The 19,762-nt window shown below is 52.2% G+C and overlaps 1 protein-coding gene across 3 annotated transcripts in view; it reads left to right on the top strand.

Moving 5' to 3' along the window:
• Window positions 1-16,028, top strand: part of Faim2 (Fas apoptotic inhibitory molecule 2) — a 29,364-nt gene extending 13,336 nt beyond the window's left edge. For 2 of the 3 annotated variants that reach the window (XM_034517187.2, XM_034517186.2), the window contains exons 6-12: window positions 825-875; window positions 1,140-1,179; window positions 1,693-1,730; window positions 2,227-2,314; window positions 2,519-2,614; window positions 4,152-4,205; window positions 14,444-16,028. In XM_034517187.2, the coding sequence (XP_034373078.1) occupies window positions 825-875; window positions 1,140-1,179; window positions 1,693-1,730; window positions 2,227-2,314; window positions 2,519-2,614; window positions 4,152-4,205; window positions 14,444-14,593 (517 nt within the window). In that variant the 3' untranslated portion in view covers window positions 14,594-16,028. Of the gene's footprint in view, window positions 1-824; window positions 876-1,139; window positions 1,180-1,692; window positions 1,731-2,226; window positions 2,315-2,518; window positions 2,615-4,151; window positions 4,206-9,689; window positions 10,226-14,443 lie in introns of those variants that run through there. The other variant, XM_076912072.1, reaches the window with a different exon arrangement.
• Window positions 16,029-19,762: the final 3,734 nt, after the last annotated feature.

Genomic DNA, 19,762 nt, shown 5'->3' with positions numbered 1-19,762 from the left:
GGGGGTTTTTTTTTGTTTTTTTTGTTTTTTTGTTTTTTTTTGTAATGCATGTGTATGGCTGTGCACATGTGTGTGGATCCGTGTGGGTGTGCATGTGTACATGTGCATATGGAGGTGTTTTGGGTGTCATCCTCAAGAAAGCTGTCCACCTCCTCTGAAACAGTGTCTCATTGGGCGGAGCTCCCCAGTGAGGCTAGACAGGCTGGCCGTAAAGCTGAATCCCCAAAAGCCCTCTTCTTGTCTTTGACTCTCTGAGAGCTGGGGCTCCAAGAGTGCGCCACCATGCCCAGCTTTCCACATGGGCTCTGGGGACCGAAGGCAGGTCCCTCATGCTCGCTGGTCACACGCTTCTCCCTCAGAGTTATGCCCCCCAGCCCCTGTGTGCCACTGAGCTTTTTAACTAAGGTCTCTTAGCCAATCAGAGTGATGACATGGGAATCTCGGGACACGGGAGGCTAAAGAGGGAGGCTCCACAAACATCCATACTTCAAGGCTAGCCTGGACTACATAGATGTGCTTCCAAAACCAAACACACTAACGACACCACATGTCTCTGAGGCCGCCTGGGTTGAGTGGTAAGAACGGAGGCCATATCTCCTAGGATTTAATATTGCTGGAGGTAGGCCTGTCCCACCAACCCCACCTTCCCTTTTCGGAGTCGGACCACCATCCTGCCCATCACCCAGTCCTAGGATGACCATGCCCGAACTCTGCTCTTGCCATCCTGCCTGGTGCAGTTTGGGTAAGGGTGGCAGAGAAGAATCAACTGGTAGTAGGCAGCCTCAGGAGAGACCCTCTGATTTGCCCACCTGTCTCTCTCACAGTGCTGTATTCTTTGCCACTTACCTGACTCTGGCTTGCTGTTCTGGACCCAGGTAAGATGGTGACTTGGTGGGGGAGGGGAGCTGTCTGTGGAACTATTGCCAGGATCTTAAAAATCTGCTCTGAGCCCTGCCTTCCACCAGGGCGCTGTGCAGCCCTGAGAGGGCCTCATCCGTTCTCTGAACTGGAGTCAAATGGGCCAACCCTCTACCCTTCACTTTGCGATGAGCCGATGGGAACATAGGGTTTCCTGTGACAGAAGAGGTTCTGTGGAGTGCAGAGTATCTATTGTCTGAAGCCTGTGACTTGCCTTTCAGGAGACACTTCCCATGGAACCTGATTCTGCTGACCATCTTTGTAAGTGACCGGGGTGACAGATGCTGAGTGAGTGGGGAAGGAGGCGTGACAGAGGCAGCACGGGTTTTGAATGCCAGAGAGTCTAAACAGAGGACATCCAATGAAAGGGTCCCTTTGGAACAGAGATATTGACCCTTCTTCTGCCAGAGCATCCCGTCGTCCTCCCTCTCTCAGTGGGATGAGCCCCCCACCCCATTCTGTGTTCCAGTCTCTTGTCCTTGGAAGATTGTGTGGGAGTTCCAGCCAGGAGCAGGATAATGAAGAGAAGGATCTCACTGAGAGAACAAGGCTGCCTAGGAGATAAAAGGGACAGCTAGCCTAAGGAGCCTGCAGGCTGGCCAGGGAAACATTGTTTAGCTGGGCCTCGGTCCTGAACGGAAACCCAGCAGGCTCTGCACAAGGAGTATATGCGTGGTGAGGGAGAGGGAGAGGAGGCCCAGGCTAGAACTTGAGGGTGCCTGGGGCCCCCAAGTCCACATGCAGTAACATCCCTTCCCCCTGCTCTCCTTGCAGACCCTGTCCATGGCCTACCTCACTGGGATGTTATCCAGGTAAATGGGACAGGAGTGGCCTAGGTAGGCATGCACCCAGGGTCTGGCCACACCTGAGGGAAGCTCTCCACAAACCCCCATCTTTCCAGAGAGCTCTTGGATGGGGGAGGGACCCAAGCAGACGGGCTGTTTTGGCTTCGATGTCTCCTCCTTAGGCACTACAGGGCCAGTGGCTCCAAGACCCAAGCAGGCTGGTGGGGTTGGGATGAAGGATGGTGGTGAGGAAGATGATGCCATATACGAAGTGACTTTAAAGCCCCACCCCCATTCCTGCTGGTGTAAACTGCCCTCAGACACTGATATAAACTTACCCTGCTCTGCCGATTGCAGAGCTTCACCCCAACAGTGAGTGACAGAGAAGCCTGGGAAGCTGAGTTCTGGGAATGGGACCAGTTGAGAACATAGGTCATGAGGTCAGCTTCTGGCAGGAAAGGGCGGTCCTGTGAGAGGAGGGATGGGGAGAGGGGACTCCTACTGACCGAACGCCCTTCCTCAGTTACTACAACACCACGTCTGTGCTGCTCTGCCTGGGCATCACCGCTCTCGTCTGCCTCTCAGTCACCATCTTCAGTTTCCAGACCAAGGTCAGCCCTGGGGGCTGTGGGCAGGGGAGGGCATGTGGGCCAGGGGTCTATGTGAGGCTGAGGAGAGGCAGAGGCTGGAGATACTACCTGAAAAAGGGATGCTTTGGGTTGGGGGGGGGGAGGGTGAGTGCAGAATTTGCAGGTCTCAGCTTCTGGTCAGCACACTGCTGAGACCTGGTGCTGACGGTCCCCTATGTCCCGCAGTTTGACTTCACGTCCTGTCAGGGTGTGCTGTTTGTACTGCTTATGACTCTCTTCTTCAGTGGACTGCTCCTCGCCATCCTGCTGCCCTTCCAATACGTGAGTCTCAGCCTACCGGTCCGTGAGGGAGGTAGAGATGACCTGATGCTCAGGGTACATGCTCTCCTACCCCTGCAGGGCAACCCAGAGCCAAAACCTCATGGCCTGCCACCCTGTCCAGCCCTCCTGGCACCTGCCCCCTGCCCCAAGGTGTGTTGGCAGCATATGCAAGCAAACAAGGAGACTTTCTTGGCAGCCTGGGCACCTGCCCAGCTTCATGAGTCGAATCCGGCTTCACTTTCCCAGTCCTCTCATGCAGGTAGAGGGAGGGGGAAGGGGAGACTGTCACTGAGGAAGATACAATGGGGCTCCAGGGCCCAGTAGGCTCAGGGGCCCTCCTGGGGGACCAGCTAAGACCAAAGAGGCAGAATCTGGCTAGCCAGGCAGGAGGGGAGTGAGTAGTGCATCAGGGAGTAGATTCCCCACCCCTTCTCACAAATGCCCACTCACTGGAGGGCTCTTCCCGGGACTCCAACTGGCATCCTGCCTACCCAAAAGAGTGCCTACTGTGTAGGAGCTGAAGCCACCAATGCTGGGGAACAGATTGGAGACGTGACAGGTAGTTTGAATCCTGAGAACACAGGAAAGAATGTGCTGGATCTACTAGGAACTCTGCAACATTCTCCCCGGCCACATCTGGTACCTGGTCTCCCATAGCCTCTTGTCTGCCAGGCTCAGATGGTATTCCTTATCCCCTCAGACACACTCCCATACTGCCCAGCCCCAGCCTCCGGGCAGTTGGCACCCAGTCTAGGATGTCAAGATTGATTCTAGCATTTCCTTGGCTCGTCCCAGGATCCTGTTGACGAAGGGAGGGGCCAGAGCTGGCCTGGGGACCTCTATGTATCTAGGATGGGGAGGGGGCTACAGGAAGGAGCCCCAAAACTTCAAAGAACCCTTTCTTGACCCATGCTATGCTGATGAGCCTTTGTTTCCAGGAACCTTCTAGAAAGTTTTCTGGAAGGGCTCCATAAAGGGTAATGCTAACATGGCACCTTATAGTTGAGACGTTTGCATTCCCACAGTCGGGGTGAGCACAGGTTGGAAAGGGTACTGCTCCAGCCTCCAGAAGCAGGCCCATCATGCCTCTCTGCCAGAGACTCCAGATGCCTCCACTTCCTTATCCACGGTGACTGACTTTTTCCACCCAAGCTCTTGTTTCCAAGGCAGAGACTGAGAGCTCTCTGTGGAGGAACAGACAGACCCCAGACAGGGCAGGGATGAGTTGGGGACAGCAGGAGGAGCTTAGAGTCAGACCCAGGCTGAGGGAAATGGCTGCTAAACAGGATGAGTCGCCCTTTTGCCAGCCTGAGCCTGGGTCTGTGCTTTGAAGGAAGACATGTCAGGTCTGTGGGAACCCCTATGGGTCTCATCATCCAACCACTGCGAGCACCCTGAGAATCACAAGCCTCTCTCAGACTGGGGCTTCTTAGAAAGGAATTACCCCTGTTCTTCAATCCTTTGGATCCAGCCTTCCCCCAACTTCCGGCACCTCTGCCAGCTGCCCTTTTTATATTGTATCTTTCCTCTCCTTCAGGTCCCCTGGCTCCACGCTGTCTATGCTGTGCTAGGAGCGGGTGTGTTCACGTTGGTGAGTTTGCCCCAGCCCCTGGGGCCACCTTCTCGGCTTTGTGACTCTCTCCTCAGGCCCTTCCACCCTGTGTCTTTCTTGTAGTCTCTATGGAACCTTTCTGCAGCATCTGAGGGTAGGGTTGGTGCGATGCCACATACAGGGAATTCTGTCTCGTGTCCAAGACAAACTCTCTGAGCAGGGCATGGGAATGTGAGAGGGTCATAGTATAAGCTTGTGGCCAGAGGGCACTAGGTGACCAGGACTAAGAAAAGAGGTCATTCCCTCCTTTGGGCAGAGAACATGGATATCCAGCTGTGTGGACCAAATTAGTAAGTCCTAGAGCAGTCTGGGAAGATTCTCATACCTGGCAAAAAGTCTCTATCAGAGTGAACTTCTTAGCTTTTCTCACCAAATTCAGTTAACAGTGATAGCTAATTCATTTCTTTACATATGTATATACTTATTTGTCTTTTAAAAACAAATCAGCCTTGAACTTGCAGTTGAACTCAGTCTCTAGCCTTGAACTCAGTCTCTAGAGTCTGGTATTATAGGCATGTACCACACCTGGGACTCGGCTAATATTTATCTAGTGCTTACTCTCCCTCAGACAGCTCTCTTTTGTTCTTAATTCTCACACCACACCTAGCAGATAGGTCCCACTCTTTTGAGATCACCATAAAGAGGAAGTTCAGACATGTCAGATAACATGTTGAGGTCATCTAGGACATGGCAGGACCAAGCTGGGAACTTGGATATCTGGTTCCAGAGGTCAGATGGAAAGTACCTAGGAGCAGATGCTCAGGCAACATGGCCAAAGATGGACAGATACCTGTCCAAGGCAGCCCAACATATCCTTGAGACCAGTGGACCCCAAGCACCTGAATGTGTGTCTCAGGATCACCCAAGAGACAAGCCAGGTGTCCATGACATCTTGGGAAGCCATGCAAAGAGATAAAGAGATATCTCTTGCTGGTGAATCAATGGCTGGACCACCTCTCTCTCTCTCTCTCTCTCTCTCTCTCTCTCTCTCTCTCTCTCTCTCTCTCTCTCTGGTTTTCTCTACTACACTAAATGTCTAGAGACCCAGGTTTGTCACAAATTCCAGAGACTCAAAGATGACAAGAATGAGCCGGGCAGTGGTGCCACATGCCTTTAATCCCAGCACTTGGGAGGCAGAGGCAGGTGGATTTCTGAGTTCGAGGCCAGCCTGGTCTACAGAGTGAGTTCCAGGACAGCCAGGGCTACACAGAGAAACCCTGTCTCAAAACAATAACAATAAAAAAAAATGACAAGAACGTCCAACACATTCCCCATGAGAGAGACATCGCTGATGTAAGAATTGCCTTGTCCATCCACCCATCATGGTGGTACACACCCGTAATCCTAGCATTTGGGAAGAGGAGGCAGGAGGATTAGAAGTTCTCTAAGTAGTCCTTGGCTACTTAGAGTGTTTGAGGCCAGCTTTGATCATAGGAGACCCTGTCTGAAAGCCTGCAAAGCCAAGCACCTTCTGTATCAGAAGCCCTAGGGTTAAGGAGTTGTCAGTAACGGTCAGATCTGGTCAGATCTGGGACCAAGCCTCAGTTGCACTCTGCCTATTTAGTGCCATTTCCAGTCCCAAGGTCCCTCAGAGAGAAGGAACTTCTCCTGGCTGAGTCTTGGGCAGAGGATGGAGATGGATAGAACCCTCCAGCCATTCTGTCTTCAATTGAGGGAAACATAACAGGTCAGAGTGGTGAGTTCAGACAAGAATCAAGGCAGGGTAGAGCTGTGCTGGGCTTACCGGCTCATCCTTTTCACGGGTCTTTACTGAGCATCTACTATGTGTGAGGTGCTGTGCTATCAGAAGCCTCTGTCAGGAGGAAAAGCAGTGTTTGGGTGAATCTGTCAGGTCTGTGAGAACTTACTGGGTCTCTCCATGGTCATCAGAAGCACTGGGTAAATATTATGAAATGCTTCAAGGCCACCTAGTCAAGGAACACGAGGACCAGAAGAGCTAGACAAAGCAAACCCTCCTCTTATGGGTATAAAAACTGATCGATCGGGTGAATAGTCTAAGACCATGGTTCTCAATCTGTGGGTCATGACCCCTTTGGGGGTTGAACGACCCTTTAACAAGGGTCAACTATCAGATTTCCTGCATACAAGAGACTTACATTATGATTCATAACAGTAGCAAGATTGCAGTTATGAAGTAGCAATGAAAATAATTTTGTGGATGGGGTCACAATCATATAAGGAACTGTAATGAAAGGCCGCAGTGTTTGGAAGGCTGAGAACCACCGGTGTAAGGTTTCCTGGCAAGTCAACTAAGTATGGGTCAAGACTGGGCTGCCAATTTACCTCTGTCTACCTGCCACATTCCCTGTGTCAGTGGGGGATCCCACTTCTTGGGAACCCTAAATCCTAAATAAAGTGAGATGGCTGGTTACCCCAGGATACCCACTTACCCCAGGATACCTACTTCTCCTCGCTCCTAGACCAGTGTTCCTCCTTCCAGGTCATATTTTCTCAAGCAAAGAACAATCTCAGAGAATTAGAGGGGAATCGGGATGGGAGAAAGGAAGGGAGCAAAAATCAGGGCCACCATCCCCAGGCAGTAGCATCAGGGGCCCTTGGAGAGCAGCCATGGTGGCTGGGGGCAGGAGAAGAGTCAGGCCAGAGCAAGGGAGGTCGGCGGAGTTGGAAGGTGCACGTTGCTTCCTGAGGGTCAGGTTGCAGCAAGTATGGAGGCTGTATGAGGAGCCTCTGCAGGCAGGTAGGGCCGGGTGGATGGTAAGCCTTTAAATCTGTTCAGTAATCCCTCGTGTGATTAGAATAATAAGAATAATCCCGGGCGTCTGTCCCACCCATAGCGTTCTCTAGAACACTTTCCCGCTGATTGCTTCATTGTGTCTCTAACACAACTCAGGGAAGGGAGCAAGGCTGACATCTTAGAACAAGAACTGCTTTGCATACTGGAGGCCCTGGCTGTTAAGTTGTGAGGCAGGTAAAGTCTAACAGCCAGTAAAGGACAGGTCCAGGCCCAGGTGTCCCAGGACCAAGGTGTCCTGAAACTGGTGTCCAGTGCCTCTGTGGTCATCTGTGGAGAGGATATACCTCTCCTGTCCTCTTCATCACCACCACCGCCATCACCACCACCACCATCACCATCTCATGTATATCATGTGTTGACTTCTCTACTAGACTCTGATGTCAGCATGGAAACATACTGTGATTTCTTCCATCTAAAGGAACGTAAAACTCACAAAATACTCCAACCCACATCTCTCTAAAGCTCTTGCCCAGATATAGCAAAAACTCCTTAGGAATCTCTGTTCATCTCCCACAATGCCCTGCCCCAGTCCCCCTCCCCACCCCCCCCAGCTGTCTGCTCCCATGCTCTCTTGTGTGCCTTTTCCATGAAGTCGGGCCTTTGTGCATGCTGAGTGTGAGCTCTTCCACCTAGCTTCATCCCCAGTCCACTGAGCACTGAGCAATATTGTCCAGCACACCAGCAGCTTCCACAGGGACAACCCCAGCACGCAGCGTTGGTCTGGCTCAGCAGAAGCATCCTCCAGGCCTCTGGCTCCTGGGCTTTGATTAGGTGGCCCCATCGTGGCCTACCCTGGGTCCCTGGGTCTTTCCATCATCTTCCCTCAGAACCCCAGGTGGGCCCAAGGCTTTGATTCTATACTTCACGCTGGTGACTGTGGATTCACATCTCTGGCCCTAGTGTCTGAGTTCCAGACTAGAACGTCCAGTTGCATGGTCAGTGTGCCCATATGAAATCTGACTGACCCTTTACCCTAACTAACGTGCAAGCAACTTCTTTCGCCTGGGTTTCTCTGCCTCTGTGTTCTTCCCACAGCCTCTCTCAGCATTCCCAACAAGGCAAATTCCTTGGCAGCTCTCTCCCTTCTGGACACCCTACACCTCGGCAGCAGGTCTCATGACTCTGTTCTAAAGATTTATTTATTTATTATATGTATATGAGTTCACCATTGCTTTCTTCAGACACACCAGAAGAGGGCATCAGATCCCATTACAGATGGTTGTGAGACACCATGTGGTTGCTGGGAATTGAACTCAGGACCTTGGGAAGAGCAGCCAGTGCTCTTAACTGCTGAGCCATCTCTCCAGCCCCTCTACCTCTGTTCTAGAGCATAAGTACTCTGCCAAGCTTCGTGGCCTTTCTGTCCCAGTGACATCAGGCTTGTTGCAATGCCCCCCTGCAGCTTCCCCTGTTGTGCCCAGTCTCTGGTCCTGGCAGCAGTAAGGATCCCTTGCTTTACATCCAGCAGATGGTTGCTCACCACAGGCCCCCTGTGAACTCCTCCTCCTCTCCAACTCTGCTGCCTAGGCAGAGCAGCTCTTCCAACACCCAGGATCCCATCTGTTCCTCTGTCCCCTGAGACCCTCCCAGCTTTCCTTCTTCTCCTTCCTTGCTTTATTCCCTTCACCCCTGAGCAGCCTCCACACTCAAGTGCTGTTCCCTCCTCCCAGAGTCCTAACTCTGGGGACCCTATCTCTTCCTCAGACGCAGTCTGGGTTTTTCTGATCTGTTAGGTTTTCTGACTCAAGGGGATTTAAAGTCCTTGAGAATGAGGCTCGCCAACCACTCTGGTTTGTGCATCGATGTAACCCTAGCTCCCGGAACAATCTAGTACACAGTAGACACCCCAGGTGTTTATGGGGAGAACGGATGCCCGAGGAGTGGGTGGGGCCAGGGATCTGAGGTGCTGCGATGGCCAGTTGCACAGGTGAATGTGCAGTTGTCTCCTGTGAGTCACAGGAAGGAGGAAGAACTGTGGTGCCCAATGACCCCCATAATGTCTCATTCAATTAATACACCAAAAAGCCCTGGTTGGAATCATCTTGAAAGTTACATAAAGAGTAGTTGAGAGAGTAATGGGTGGGCCCTTCTGCTTAGAGAAGGGGAGACAGGCCCTTGCGTGCCATGACTCAGGTAAGCTGCCCCAGAGGAGGTCTGGCAAGGTTAAAGCAGTTTTGTCAGGCATGCAACCCTGAAGCCTCAGGTTTTACTAAGGGTAGACTGGCCCTTGGTCCCACCCTGCACAGTTTCTGCCCAGCCCTACAGCCTGGCCCATGAGTCTACCTCTCAAAAAAGCACCCAAGTGGGGAGAGGATGGGAAACCAACACCTTTGAGCTGACTCACCCACTTCTAGCGTTTTAATCCTGGCATCCAGCAAGGGGTAGGGGGCCAAGCTGCAAACCCAAGGCTTCCCAACAGTGCACCAAGGCTGAGTGTGGGAGAGACAGACATAGGAGGGGGCTGCTTCTCAAGGCTGAACCAGAACCCCAGGAGGCCTGGGCTTCCATGATGGGTGTCCCTACCCTGAAAGATGGAAGAAGCTCTCAGGGTCAGAGCTGAGGGTTCTAGGAGAGAGGCTCTGGATATTCTTCTTGGTGTCTGTAAAGCCCAGGCTGGTGAGAATAGGGAAGGTGCTACAGAGGGTCCTGGGCCTCACCTGACACTTCTTGTTATCCCTTTCTCACAGGTCGTTGATGGGGCAGTAATCAGGTCAAGGTCGTGCTGAATGTCCTTGTTTTGTCTGACTACAGTGCAGAGAAAAAGTCCCATTGTGTCACTAACCCACAGAAGGCTAAGTGGGAGGAGCCATCCCAAAGGCCAAAGTCACCCTCTAGTTGTACAAGAAGGAACAGGGCACCAGATGGGCCCAGTTCTGGGCACCCTCCAACTTGGAAGCCTGTGTTTTTCTAAGCTAAGGGTTGTGTTTGCATCTCTTCTTACCTCACCCTTATAGCTTGCACACATACACCATTATGCATGCGCCCCACCTTGCTTCTCTCTCTGCATCTGGGGGCAGCCTTCCTCTTGCTTGTGTGGTGAGGGCAAGTTGGTTATACCGTCTGTGCCTCAGTCACATCAGCAAATGATGGGGACAGTAAAGTGGCATTTGTCACAGAGACTTAAGTGTGTATTTGAAAACAGTCACAAGACTCTGCTGGATGTTATTTAGTCCCCGAGTTTATAAGTTTATAAGTTGTACTTCGTAATATATGAATACATCTATTCCTGGGTCTTGGCTTTTAAAAATCTTAAATATGGGTGAAGCAAACATTTTGAGCGCACTCCTTGGCTTCCCCAGTGGTGACCACGTTGGGCAGCTGCTGTATTTCTAGACTGTTCTATGGACATGCTTGTCTAGACTCCTGAGTCACAAGTGTACTTTTGGGCAGGTGTGTGATAAGGTCCTTTCCGCAGGCAGGTCGCTTTCTTCTCCTGGTAGCAGATATCAGGTTTCCGACTCCTTTCTGTGTCAGTTTAGCTAACTGGCCCCTGTTGACAGGCTGGGTGGCTTCCGGTGAAGCTCTGTTAGAACCTGTGCTGTAAGAGCGCGCAGGGCTCACAGGTCCTGTGCTGCAGCTTCTATAGGATGATCCCGGACCCTGAGCTCCTTCCCAGGCTGGCTCCTCCACAGGCTGCAGCCCCAGCTTTTTATATTCAATCCTTGTCTGCCTATGGCCTCTCCATGGTGTGGCTCTCCCACAGTGCCTCAGCTTCATTTCTAAAGGAGGGACAGACAACAGATATAAGCTTGATTCCCAGTAGCAGGGCCAGGTCAACTATGTGGCCAGAGTCTATGTAAATCGCCAGTTTTCAACTTTTGGGAGAGGGGGAAGCAGGGGGTGTCAAATGACCCTTTCACAGGGGTCACATATCAGATATCCTGCATACCAGATGTTTACATTATGATTTATAACAGTAGCAAAATTAAAGTTATGAAGTAACAACGAAATAATTTTTGTGGTGGGGGTCACCACGACATGAGGAACTGTATTAAAGGGTAGAAGCATTAGGAGGGTTGAGAGCTAACGGTGTAGGTGCAGCCCTACTGTGTGGTAGACTAGAACAGACACCCTCAGCTCCTCTGCCCTGTGCAGGTCCTTCTTAATCCCCTTGCAAGCCCTACTCTGCTCCTGCTCCACCAGACAAGGGGAGAGGGTCAGGTTCTAGCATTGGACAGGAGACCATCAGCAAGCCACTCTCCTCTCTATGACCCTTACCTTACAGGCTAAACAGTGCAATGCCCGCCTGCCAGTGCACACAGGGACGGTGAGCTGAGATAACACATTAGCACGCACAAGGACTATTTATACATTCAATATACATTACTCCTGTTCTGACCCTGCACTGCCTCTGATCCCACCCCACACACTCATGACGAGTCCTGTGTCCAGCCGGCCTCTAACTCAACCAAGGGTTGCCCCTCCAGGTGTCAGCAGCTGCCCTTAGTGGCAACTAGTCTGTTAACTATACACAAGACAATCTGCTGTCAGCTCGGGATGTTGTCAGTACTTACAGTGGCCTCAGGGGGATGCTAGCCAGTTACTTTTCCCTCTCAATGCGTGCTTATGGTGGGATTTTTAAAAATTATTTTACATTAAGCTGTTGTATGCTTGTGTGTGTGTGCATGCCACAGTGTGTGTGTGTGTGTGTGTGTGTGTGTGTGTGTGTAGATTAGAGGGCAACTTCTAGAAGAAGGTTATCTCCACCATGCGGGTTCTGGGAATCAAATTCAGGCCATCAGACTTGGTAACAGTTACCCTTATCTGCTGAGCCATCCCGCTGGACTTTATAATGGAATTCTGATGATTAAACTGTCAGTTCTCATTAAACTGTCAGTTCTTCAAAGTCAAGTTCCCTGGAACACAGTAGGTGCTCATTAAATATGAGTGCATGCAAATAAGTAGAAAGCTCCCAGCTGACTCTTAGCATCGGTGGGTGGTAACCCCTTTGGGGTGGGCCTCCCCCCAGCTAGCATCATATGCAGGAGATTCCAGGGCCAGGAGCCAAGGGCACCGGCCACAGTTGGTCCACTCTTGTTTGCAGCCAGCTAGCTGTTCTGGGAGCCACTGAGTGGGTGCTCCTTGGAGGGGCACCCACAGACCTGATCAGGTCCAAGCCTTCTAGGTTGAAAGATTCGGTTTCATGAGCTCACCCAGGGGTGACCAGGCTCTGGGAAAGCAACCAAGCACTGCTGATTGATAAGCCAGCTCAGCAATTTATTAACTTATGCTTGGCAGCTATGCCTGTTAAACAGCCCGCAGCATTGGAGCTGGCCCCTCTGCCGGCTTGTTCTCTTTGCTTAGAAAGCCAGATCTCTTTGCTGAGTGCGCCGAGTAAAATGATAGTTTAGAATAATGAGAGCCAGGGATGGTGTGACCGGCTCCTTGCTCTCCTGCTCTGTGAAGCGAGGGCTCCGAGGGTCACGTGATTAAGTTGCCTCAGCCCTCAGCCTTCCAGATTCAGCCTGTGTTCCAGGGGGTCCAGCCCTTCATGCTGCTGAGCTCAGAGGCCCAATCCATGCCTACAAGGCCCCCTCAACCCTTACCACAGCTCGACATTTTCCTTCCATTAAGGCTATGCAGATTCCCCTGAGTCTTTCTGTCTTCCCCGACATGATGTGGGAGCCACCAGAGTCTCATTAGCAGCGTCTGCTTATTCCTGGGAGGATACAGCTCCTGCAGATGCTTCGGTAAAACCCCAGTAACAGCCACCATTCATTAGGTGTCCTGCGCACAGTATGGTCGTCACGGGCTCAGAACAGCCTCGGGAGACAAGCACCCTCATCTCCATTCAGCGCCAGGGAGTCACAAGCCGAGAGTCCGAGTCTTGCTCATTCTCCCAGAGTCTCCGAGTGAGGTGGCATCAGACTGAGCTCAGAGTCACCCTCCTCACACAGCATATGCTGGACTCCTCCTTGTTGCAGTCTCTGGTCCCTGTGTTTTGTGGCATTAGCACAGAGGGCAGGGATCCTCCCAGGATTCTCTGTGGTCTACACCTAACACAACTCCAAGGAATCTGGGTCCTGGGTCAAGGATTGGGACATCCTTCAGCCTTGCTCCAGCCAAATGCAAGCTTTAAGGTCGGGTGTCACTTCCCTTCCCACAATGCTCCCCCTCCTCCCATGCACTTAATTCTTCACTGTTCATAATGGTCCAGCAGGTCCTCAGGGCTTCCCAAGGGCTGCCCTATCTGTCCAAGGCTCACGCCTCCTTTCACAACCCAGGGAAAATGTCACCCCTCCTAGGACACCTTCCCCTTGAACGATCAAGAGCTCCCACTCCACAGTCCTAATTATAGCATAGACCCAGCTTTCACGTAATCATCTGAGGTTCTCCTCCCCCACTAGGCAGTGGGCCTAGCCGAACACACAGACTTGTGTCCTTTATCAGTTCCGACTCAGTCCATGGCATGAAGCACATGTGTGACACTGTGTGAGGAGCCCAGAGACACAAGCCTTCCACATACGTGTGGCGGAGGAACTAGGCATGGGGGGGGGGGCATGAATCTGAAGAAATCTCACGTGTGCGGGTTGATGCTGCTTCCTCTTTTTGACCCTGAGAGACTCTGGTGTCCATCTGCTGAAAGACATCCCTGCCTGCCTGATTTCATGTGCGGCACGGGGTTTCTGCAGCCAAGCTGGAACCCAGAGGACAGCTGTGGGGGAGGGTCGTAGTGTCCGTGGTCAGAGGGAAGGGCTGATGGGTGGCTCTGGACAGAGAGGAGCTATGGTCAAGGGAATCTCTGAAGAGTCATCTGTTGGGCCCAGAAGGTTCCCCTGGGAGAGCAGGAAACTCATTGATCCTGGGTGCTACAGAGGGTGACAGAGTGGAGTCGATCCTGTGGCTAGCTCAAATCCTGCTCAAAGCCTGGATTTGCCATTTCCCCACATGGATGAACTTAGATAAATACTGAGTATCTCTGGCCTCAGTTTCCTCAGGTGCTGACAATTCTATTCCAAGGAGCTTGTGTCTGTAAAGTGTATAAAAAACCCCATCCCCTTGGTTAGCTGAAGCATACATTTCCCCTCAAAAACATAGCAGGGCCCCAGTGTTTCATCTAGACAGCTCCCTGCTTGGAGGCCCTCCCTAACTGCGGCCACGCCCACACAGGGCAGCTCCTACTTAGCCCCTCAGCACTGCGGGGACTGGAGGGGCCACTTTGTAATACTCTAGGAGTTACTCTCGTCTCACCTACACCTCTTTCCCCCACCTCCCCCCAGAGGGCAGAGATCCTGCCTCTCTGCTGTATTTCTGCCCAGAACAAAATAAGTGCTCAGTAAACTGGGGTGGGGGTGGGGGTGGGGGTGGGGTGGATGCAATTAGGGAGGTGTTGGTAAAGTTCTGGCCGTTGCAGCAGGGTCACTGGACAGCCAGGTAATAAACCAGCAGCCTAGCCCTCAGTGTCACAGACTGAACATCTGACTTCTTCCTTCTCTTCCAGTTCCTGGCATTTGATACCCAGTTGCTGATGGGTAACCGGCGACACTCGCTGAGCCCCGAGGAGTATATTTTTGGAGCCCTCAACATCTACCTAGACATTATCTATATCTTCACCTTCTTCCTGCAGCTTTTTGGCACCAACCGGGAATGAGGAGCCCTCCCCACCCCTACCCTCCTCCAGAGAATGTCCCTTCCCTGTCCTGTGACCCTCTCCGTGCTCCTGCAAGACCAGACATAAACTTGCTGCAGCCAGCTTGTGAGCAGCCGCTCCCTCCTGCTGCCAGCCCTTCTGCAGCTTGTACATATGCCATCCTTGGGGCCCTGCAGATCTGAGGCCACACCATTCCCTGTGGTGCCCCTGGCACCCGATTGTATCTTCCAAATGGCACAGTCAAGGCTGAGGGCACCTCTGGGTTTGCAGACCCAAGGAATGAGAGGGAGGAGCCCAGTAGGATCGCAGAGGTGGGAAGGAGACCCCAGGAAACCTGCCTGAGACTGTGACCCCCACCAAGTCTTCTAGGGCTCCATTTTCTCTTTCAGGTCAAGCAACCATGCTTTGTAGGAAAAAATAGCTGAGGGGACATGGCTGGAACATGAGGACAGGCTCTGTGGTGTGGGGTGAAGCTGTCCCCGACTTACTCTCTCAGCTGTAGGCCAGTTGCTTGTTCTAGGGACCTGGGCAACATAAAAGGAGTAGGAAGGCTTTCGTTACTTGCCTCAGTTTGCCCTCCTGGGTCATCTGGGTCATAGAACAGGGGGATGTGCTAAGCCTGTCGTGAACTCCGAGGCAGGGGAAGGCAAGGGAGCCAACTGGGAGGGCTGAACCAGGGGCTGTCAATCAAATCGCTTCCACTGGAAAGGCATGTTAGATGGTAGGACTAAAATTCCATCTCTCTTTTCCACTCCGTGCTCTTTCCACAGGCCTAAGGGGGAAGTGGGGTGGGAGGTCTGGTGGAAGTGGTTCTGTCTGCTGGACCAGCCCTTACCCAGGGCTGTCCTTCAGTCCCTTCCACACCTATTGCCTAGGTCTTCCCCATCTTCTGCTACTTTCTGTCTTATCTCCAGCCAGGCCTCCTGAGGCCCTAAGAGTAGAGGCATCCATTCCCCTCCCACCCCCACCCCCACCCCCACCCAACCCTCAGCTTCCCTGGCCACTCAGCCAGAGTCCCTGGGCCCTTGCCCTCTTATCTTCACATCTCTGTAATTTGGAAGCTGTCCAGTTAATGGTCACAGCCAGGGCCAGTCCCTTGAGCCTGTCCCGTGGGATGAGGCCAGAGCTCCTTATCAACCTCCAGGCTGCTGGGATCTCAGGCAGAGTGTGCGTCAGCCACCCTGCCCTGGCTGAGTGCCTGCCGGAGTGCGGACCAGGGGCCCATACCTGGGGCAGCATGCAGGTGACACATGCACATGGCCAGCTCTAGGCCAGTGGAAAGTTACTGGTGAAGACTACAAGGCTCTGAGTGGATGTAGGGGACCCTGTTTGCCCCAGGAAAGGGGACTAGGTAGCCTCTCCATTCCTGTCCCTGCACCTCCCCACCCTGCCTACTCTAGCCTTCAAGAAATATTACAGAAGCATTTGAAATTTTGTTCGATCTTGGATATTTGAGGAGGGAGGGTGGTGTGGAGGGACGGGGGGGGTGTGTGTGGGTGTGGGTGAGATGAACCTACTACTGCAGTCCAGACTCATCCTGCAGGGTTGTCTGCACATCCCCATTGCAGAGGTAAATCCAAGTGGCTCATAAAGGCTTGGATAAATCCACTGTCGTCTGGTAAACCTAAGAGACAGCCGACAGCTACTTCCTCCAGTCTGAGTCTGGGCTGGATTGAGACTTGTATAGCCCATAGGTGTGTGGGTGGACAAGCACTGACATCTCTGGAGATTTGTGACACCCCCACCTGCCCCTATCACCCAACCTGGCATCTGGAGATGTCAAACTCTTAGGTTTTCCCTCCCCGGAAGTCAGCTGGGAGGCAGGATTCCTGGCTCCTGGTTCTGACCTCACTGCCAAAAGACTACTGTCTGTGACTCTGTTTTCCTATCTGCAAGATGGAAGTTCCCAACCAGTTGCCAGCGCGGGGCAGGGAGAGGCACAAGACACTTGGCTGACTTCCTCGTCTGCTTGCCCCCCTTTGAGTGCCTCTCCTAGTCTCTAGCTTCAGTTCTAGAAAGGTTTAAAGCCCCTCCCCCCCACCGACATGCCGCCCTCACACTGGCCAGTTTCCCAGAATCCACTTGTCCAAGTCCTCTTCTGAGACAATTTATGCAGAGATTGAGGATTGAGAAATTTTTCCAAGGCTAAGGTCCAAAAAAATGGGGGAAGGGCAAGCCCTCAGCCATAAATAATGTGACGGGGGCACAAGTCACGGCAATCTCAAAGATGGCTGATGAAGGTGGGGAGGCCTCGCAGGGTTTTCCTCTGTCAGCCGATGGCTCAACTGGATCCAGGGCCAGAGAAAGCCTTGATGTCGACCCCTGGTGGGGCAGTAAGGAGTCTCAGGAACACCTGGGTGGGTCTTGGCAGGAGGAAGGGCGGAGAAACAAGAATGCAGGATTATGAGGAATACGGGATTATGAGAAACCGAAGCTGGGCAGGTGCGGCAAACTGCGAAGGAGGAAGGACTCCTCCTGGCCCCTCGCATTTTTAGCTTGGGTGGGGCCGGACCTATGACGGGGTAGATTGGATTTCATAAGGTTTGAGGGAGCCAGGAATCTCTGATGTGAGGCCCAAAGCCCCCTGAGGAAGCGTGACAGACCGACCAGAAGGTCCACTCCGAGCCTCTAAAATGGGACGAAGTAGGGACATTCAGTCTCTCGTTCCCCACACCAATTTCTGGGTCCGCGCACAGCTCTTACGGTATAACCCGAGGAAACCACAAGACTTCCTCGGGTATGGTATGGTTTTTCCATTCCATACCCTTTCTTCTGTGTGAGCCCTGCAGGATCCCTCAAGCACCCTTATTCCAAAAGGCCCAGAGAGTGGGGGGGCGGGGGGGTGGGGAGGTCGGGTATCAAAATGGGAATTTTACACAAGGACTTTGCTGCCCCCTTCTGGCCATTAGAGGAAAGCGGAGTCTGGCTTTGAAGATGGATAATCCGTCCCTGGTGGCAGTGACTTAGAGCAGGACTCTAGACTCTTAGACCTGTCTTCCCAGCAGACACTGACAACATCTTTTTGTCCAGTGATTGCCACATCTCTCAAGACACAATTGGCCCGCCTGCCAAAACCCATCTCTGCTCAGTCCCCTGCCCTGAGTTTTTCTCGAGTGTCGGAGAATGAAGATCTAGCATCAGGCACAAGGACTCACCTGCCACACACCCAGATGGGGCTGCCCTTTTAACATCAGCTCCTCAAGTTCCCTATGGTCTCTTCTGTGTGCCCAACTCCGGCCTCACCTGCCCAAAATCTGTGACTGATTGGAAATAATAAAAGCAATTACTAAGACGCCTGGACTGTTTGCTTGTGGCCTCAGCCAGCTTTGTGGAGAGTGTGAAATGTCACTGAGCTGTGGGTGTCTTTCACGCAGGAGCCGCTTAAAATCCCCATCTTTTGTTTTCCAGGGGGAAAGTCGAGGGGTCCTGCTGCTCAGGACACCCTTGTCTGGGAGCCTTCTGCAGACTGACCCAATCTTCATGGTCCATGCGAACCTGCTGCTTTCCCAGCCATACTGGTAAAAGAGTCTTCATTTTGAGCAAAAGTGTTTCCTTACAATGGAGAGCCCGGCTATACTGCAAAGCGGCAGCTTTGAACCGATAGAACTGGAGCTTCAGGGGACCATCCTGTGCATCCTAGAGTCACAGAGCTTACAGCACACGGGCAAAGGCATCATTTGAGAGGAGGGAGGGAGGGAGGGAGGGAGGGAGGGAGGGAGGGAGGGAGGGAGGGAGGGAGGGAGGGATCTACTCCAACTCTAAGAGAAACCTTAGAAGCAAAAGTTTCAGTGACCACTCCAAGCTTGTGCATAAAATTACTGAGAGAATGGGGACCAAAGGGCAAATCAGTTAATGACTATGTCAACAGATTCCCATTGTGTGCTGGATAGTTTTTACGTCAACTTGACACAAACTAGAGTCACCTGAGAGGTTAAGAGAAAGCCTCCAAAAGATCAAGCTGTAGGCAAGCCTGTAGGGCATTTAGGGCCCAGCCCACTGTGGGTGTGGTTCCACCTCTGGGCTGGTGGGCCTGGGTTCTATAAGAGAGCAGACTGAACAAGCCATGGGGAGCAAGCTGGTAAGCAGTGCCCCTCCACAAACTCTGTATCAGCTCCTGCCTCCAGGTTCCTGCCCTTTGTGAGTTCCTGTCCTGACTTCCTTCGATGATCAACAGTAATATGGACGTGTAAGCCAAATAAGCCCTTTCCTCACCAACTTGGTCATGGTGTTTTATCATAACTATAGTAACCCTAACTAAGACACATGGGTGTCCTGGTGTGTGGGTGTGTGGGGAAGGGACATGATCACACTGGAGGGGGAGGGGAGAGTGTGTGTGTGTGTGTGTGTGTGTGTGTGTGTGTGTGTGTGTGTGTGATAGATATAGATATGGATATATAGATATAGATGATAGATAGATAGGTAGGTAGATATAGATGATATAGATAGATAGGTAGGTAGATATAGATGATATAGATATATAGATATAGATATCTCAAAAGCTCCCAGTGTGTACAGAGCATGCCACAGCTAGGAAGAAGCAGAAGGAAACAGCATGTAGCCTCAGGGCCTAAGTAGATTCTCCACCCTCTCTTTTTTCCTCCCTGTTTTTTTGCTTACTTGTTTTGTTTGAGACAGTCTCACCATGTAGCCCAGGCTGGCCTCAAACTCACAGTCTTGCCTTGAGCTGGGATTATATGTGTGTACCACTCTGCTTGGTTCATTATGGAACCTGAGAAGGAGGTAGTGCTGAGCTATGGTAGGGAACCAGGAGGCCTCTGGCAGAGCAGAAATGGATGAAGAGTCTCTAAGTTGGGGAGAGGGAGCACCGAATCCCAGCCAGCATGAGCCCAACAGTCTCCTCAACTCATCTCTAGATGGCCAGGGTTTCATTGGTTTCCTGAGGCTGCTGTAACAGATGGTCCTGAACTGAGCAGCTTAAAACAACAGAAATCGTGTATTCCACTACGGCTGTGGAGGCCCGAGCCTTGCTCACTCCTTTGGGAGGCGGTGACGACTGTTGGTTTTCTTCAGCATCCTGTGGAACCCTCCAGTCTCTGCTGGCTTCAGCACATGGACTCTTCCCTGCCTCTCCTCCCTCCTTTACAGAGCAAGACTGTGTTTGGACCTCTAGCCTGCAGCACACCGAGGAGGATGGGCTTATTCCCAGAT

This window comes from Arvicanthis niloticus, chromosome 13, assembly GCF_011762505.2.
Source record: "Arvicanthis niloticus isolate mArvNil1 chromosome 13, mArvNil1.pat.X, whole genome shotgun sequence".
Taxonomy (NCBI): domain Eukaryota; kingdom Metazoa; phylum Chordata; class Mammalia; order Rodentia; family Muridae; genus Arvicanthis; species Arvicanthis niloticus.
Note: the sequence above shows the minus strand (reverse complement) of the source record. Positions and strands in the feature narration are given on the sequence as shown.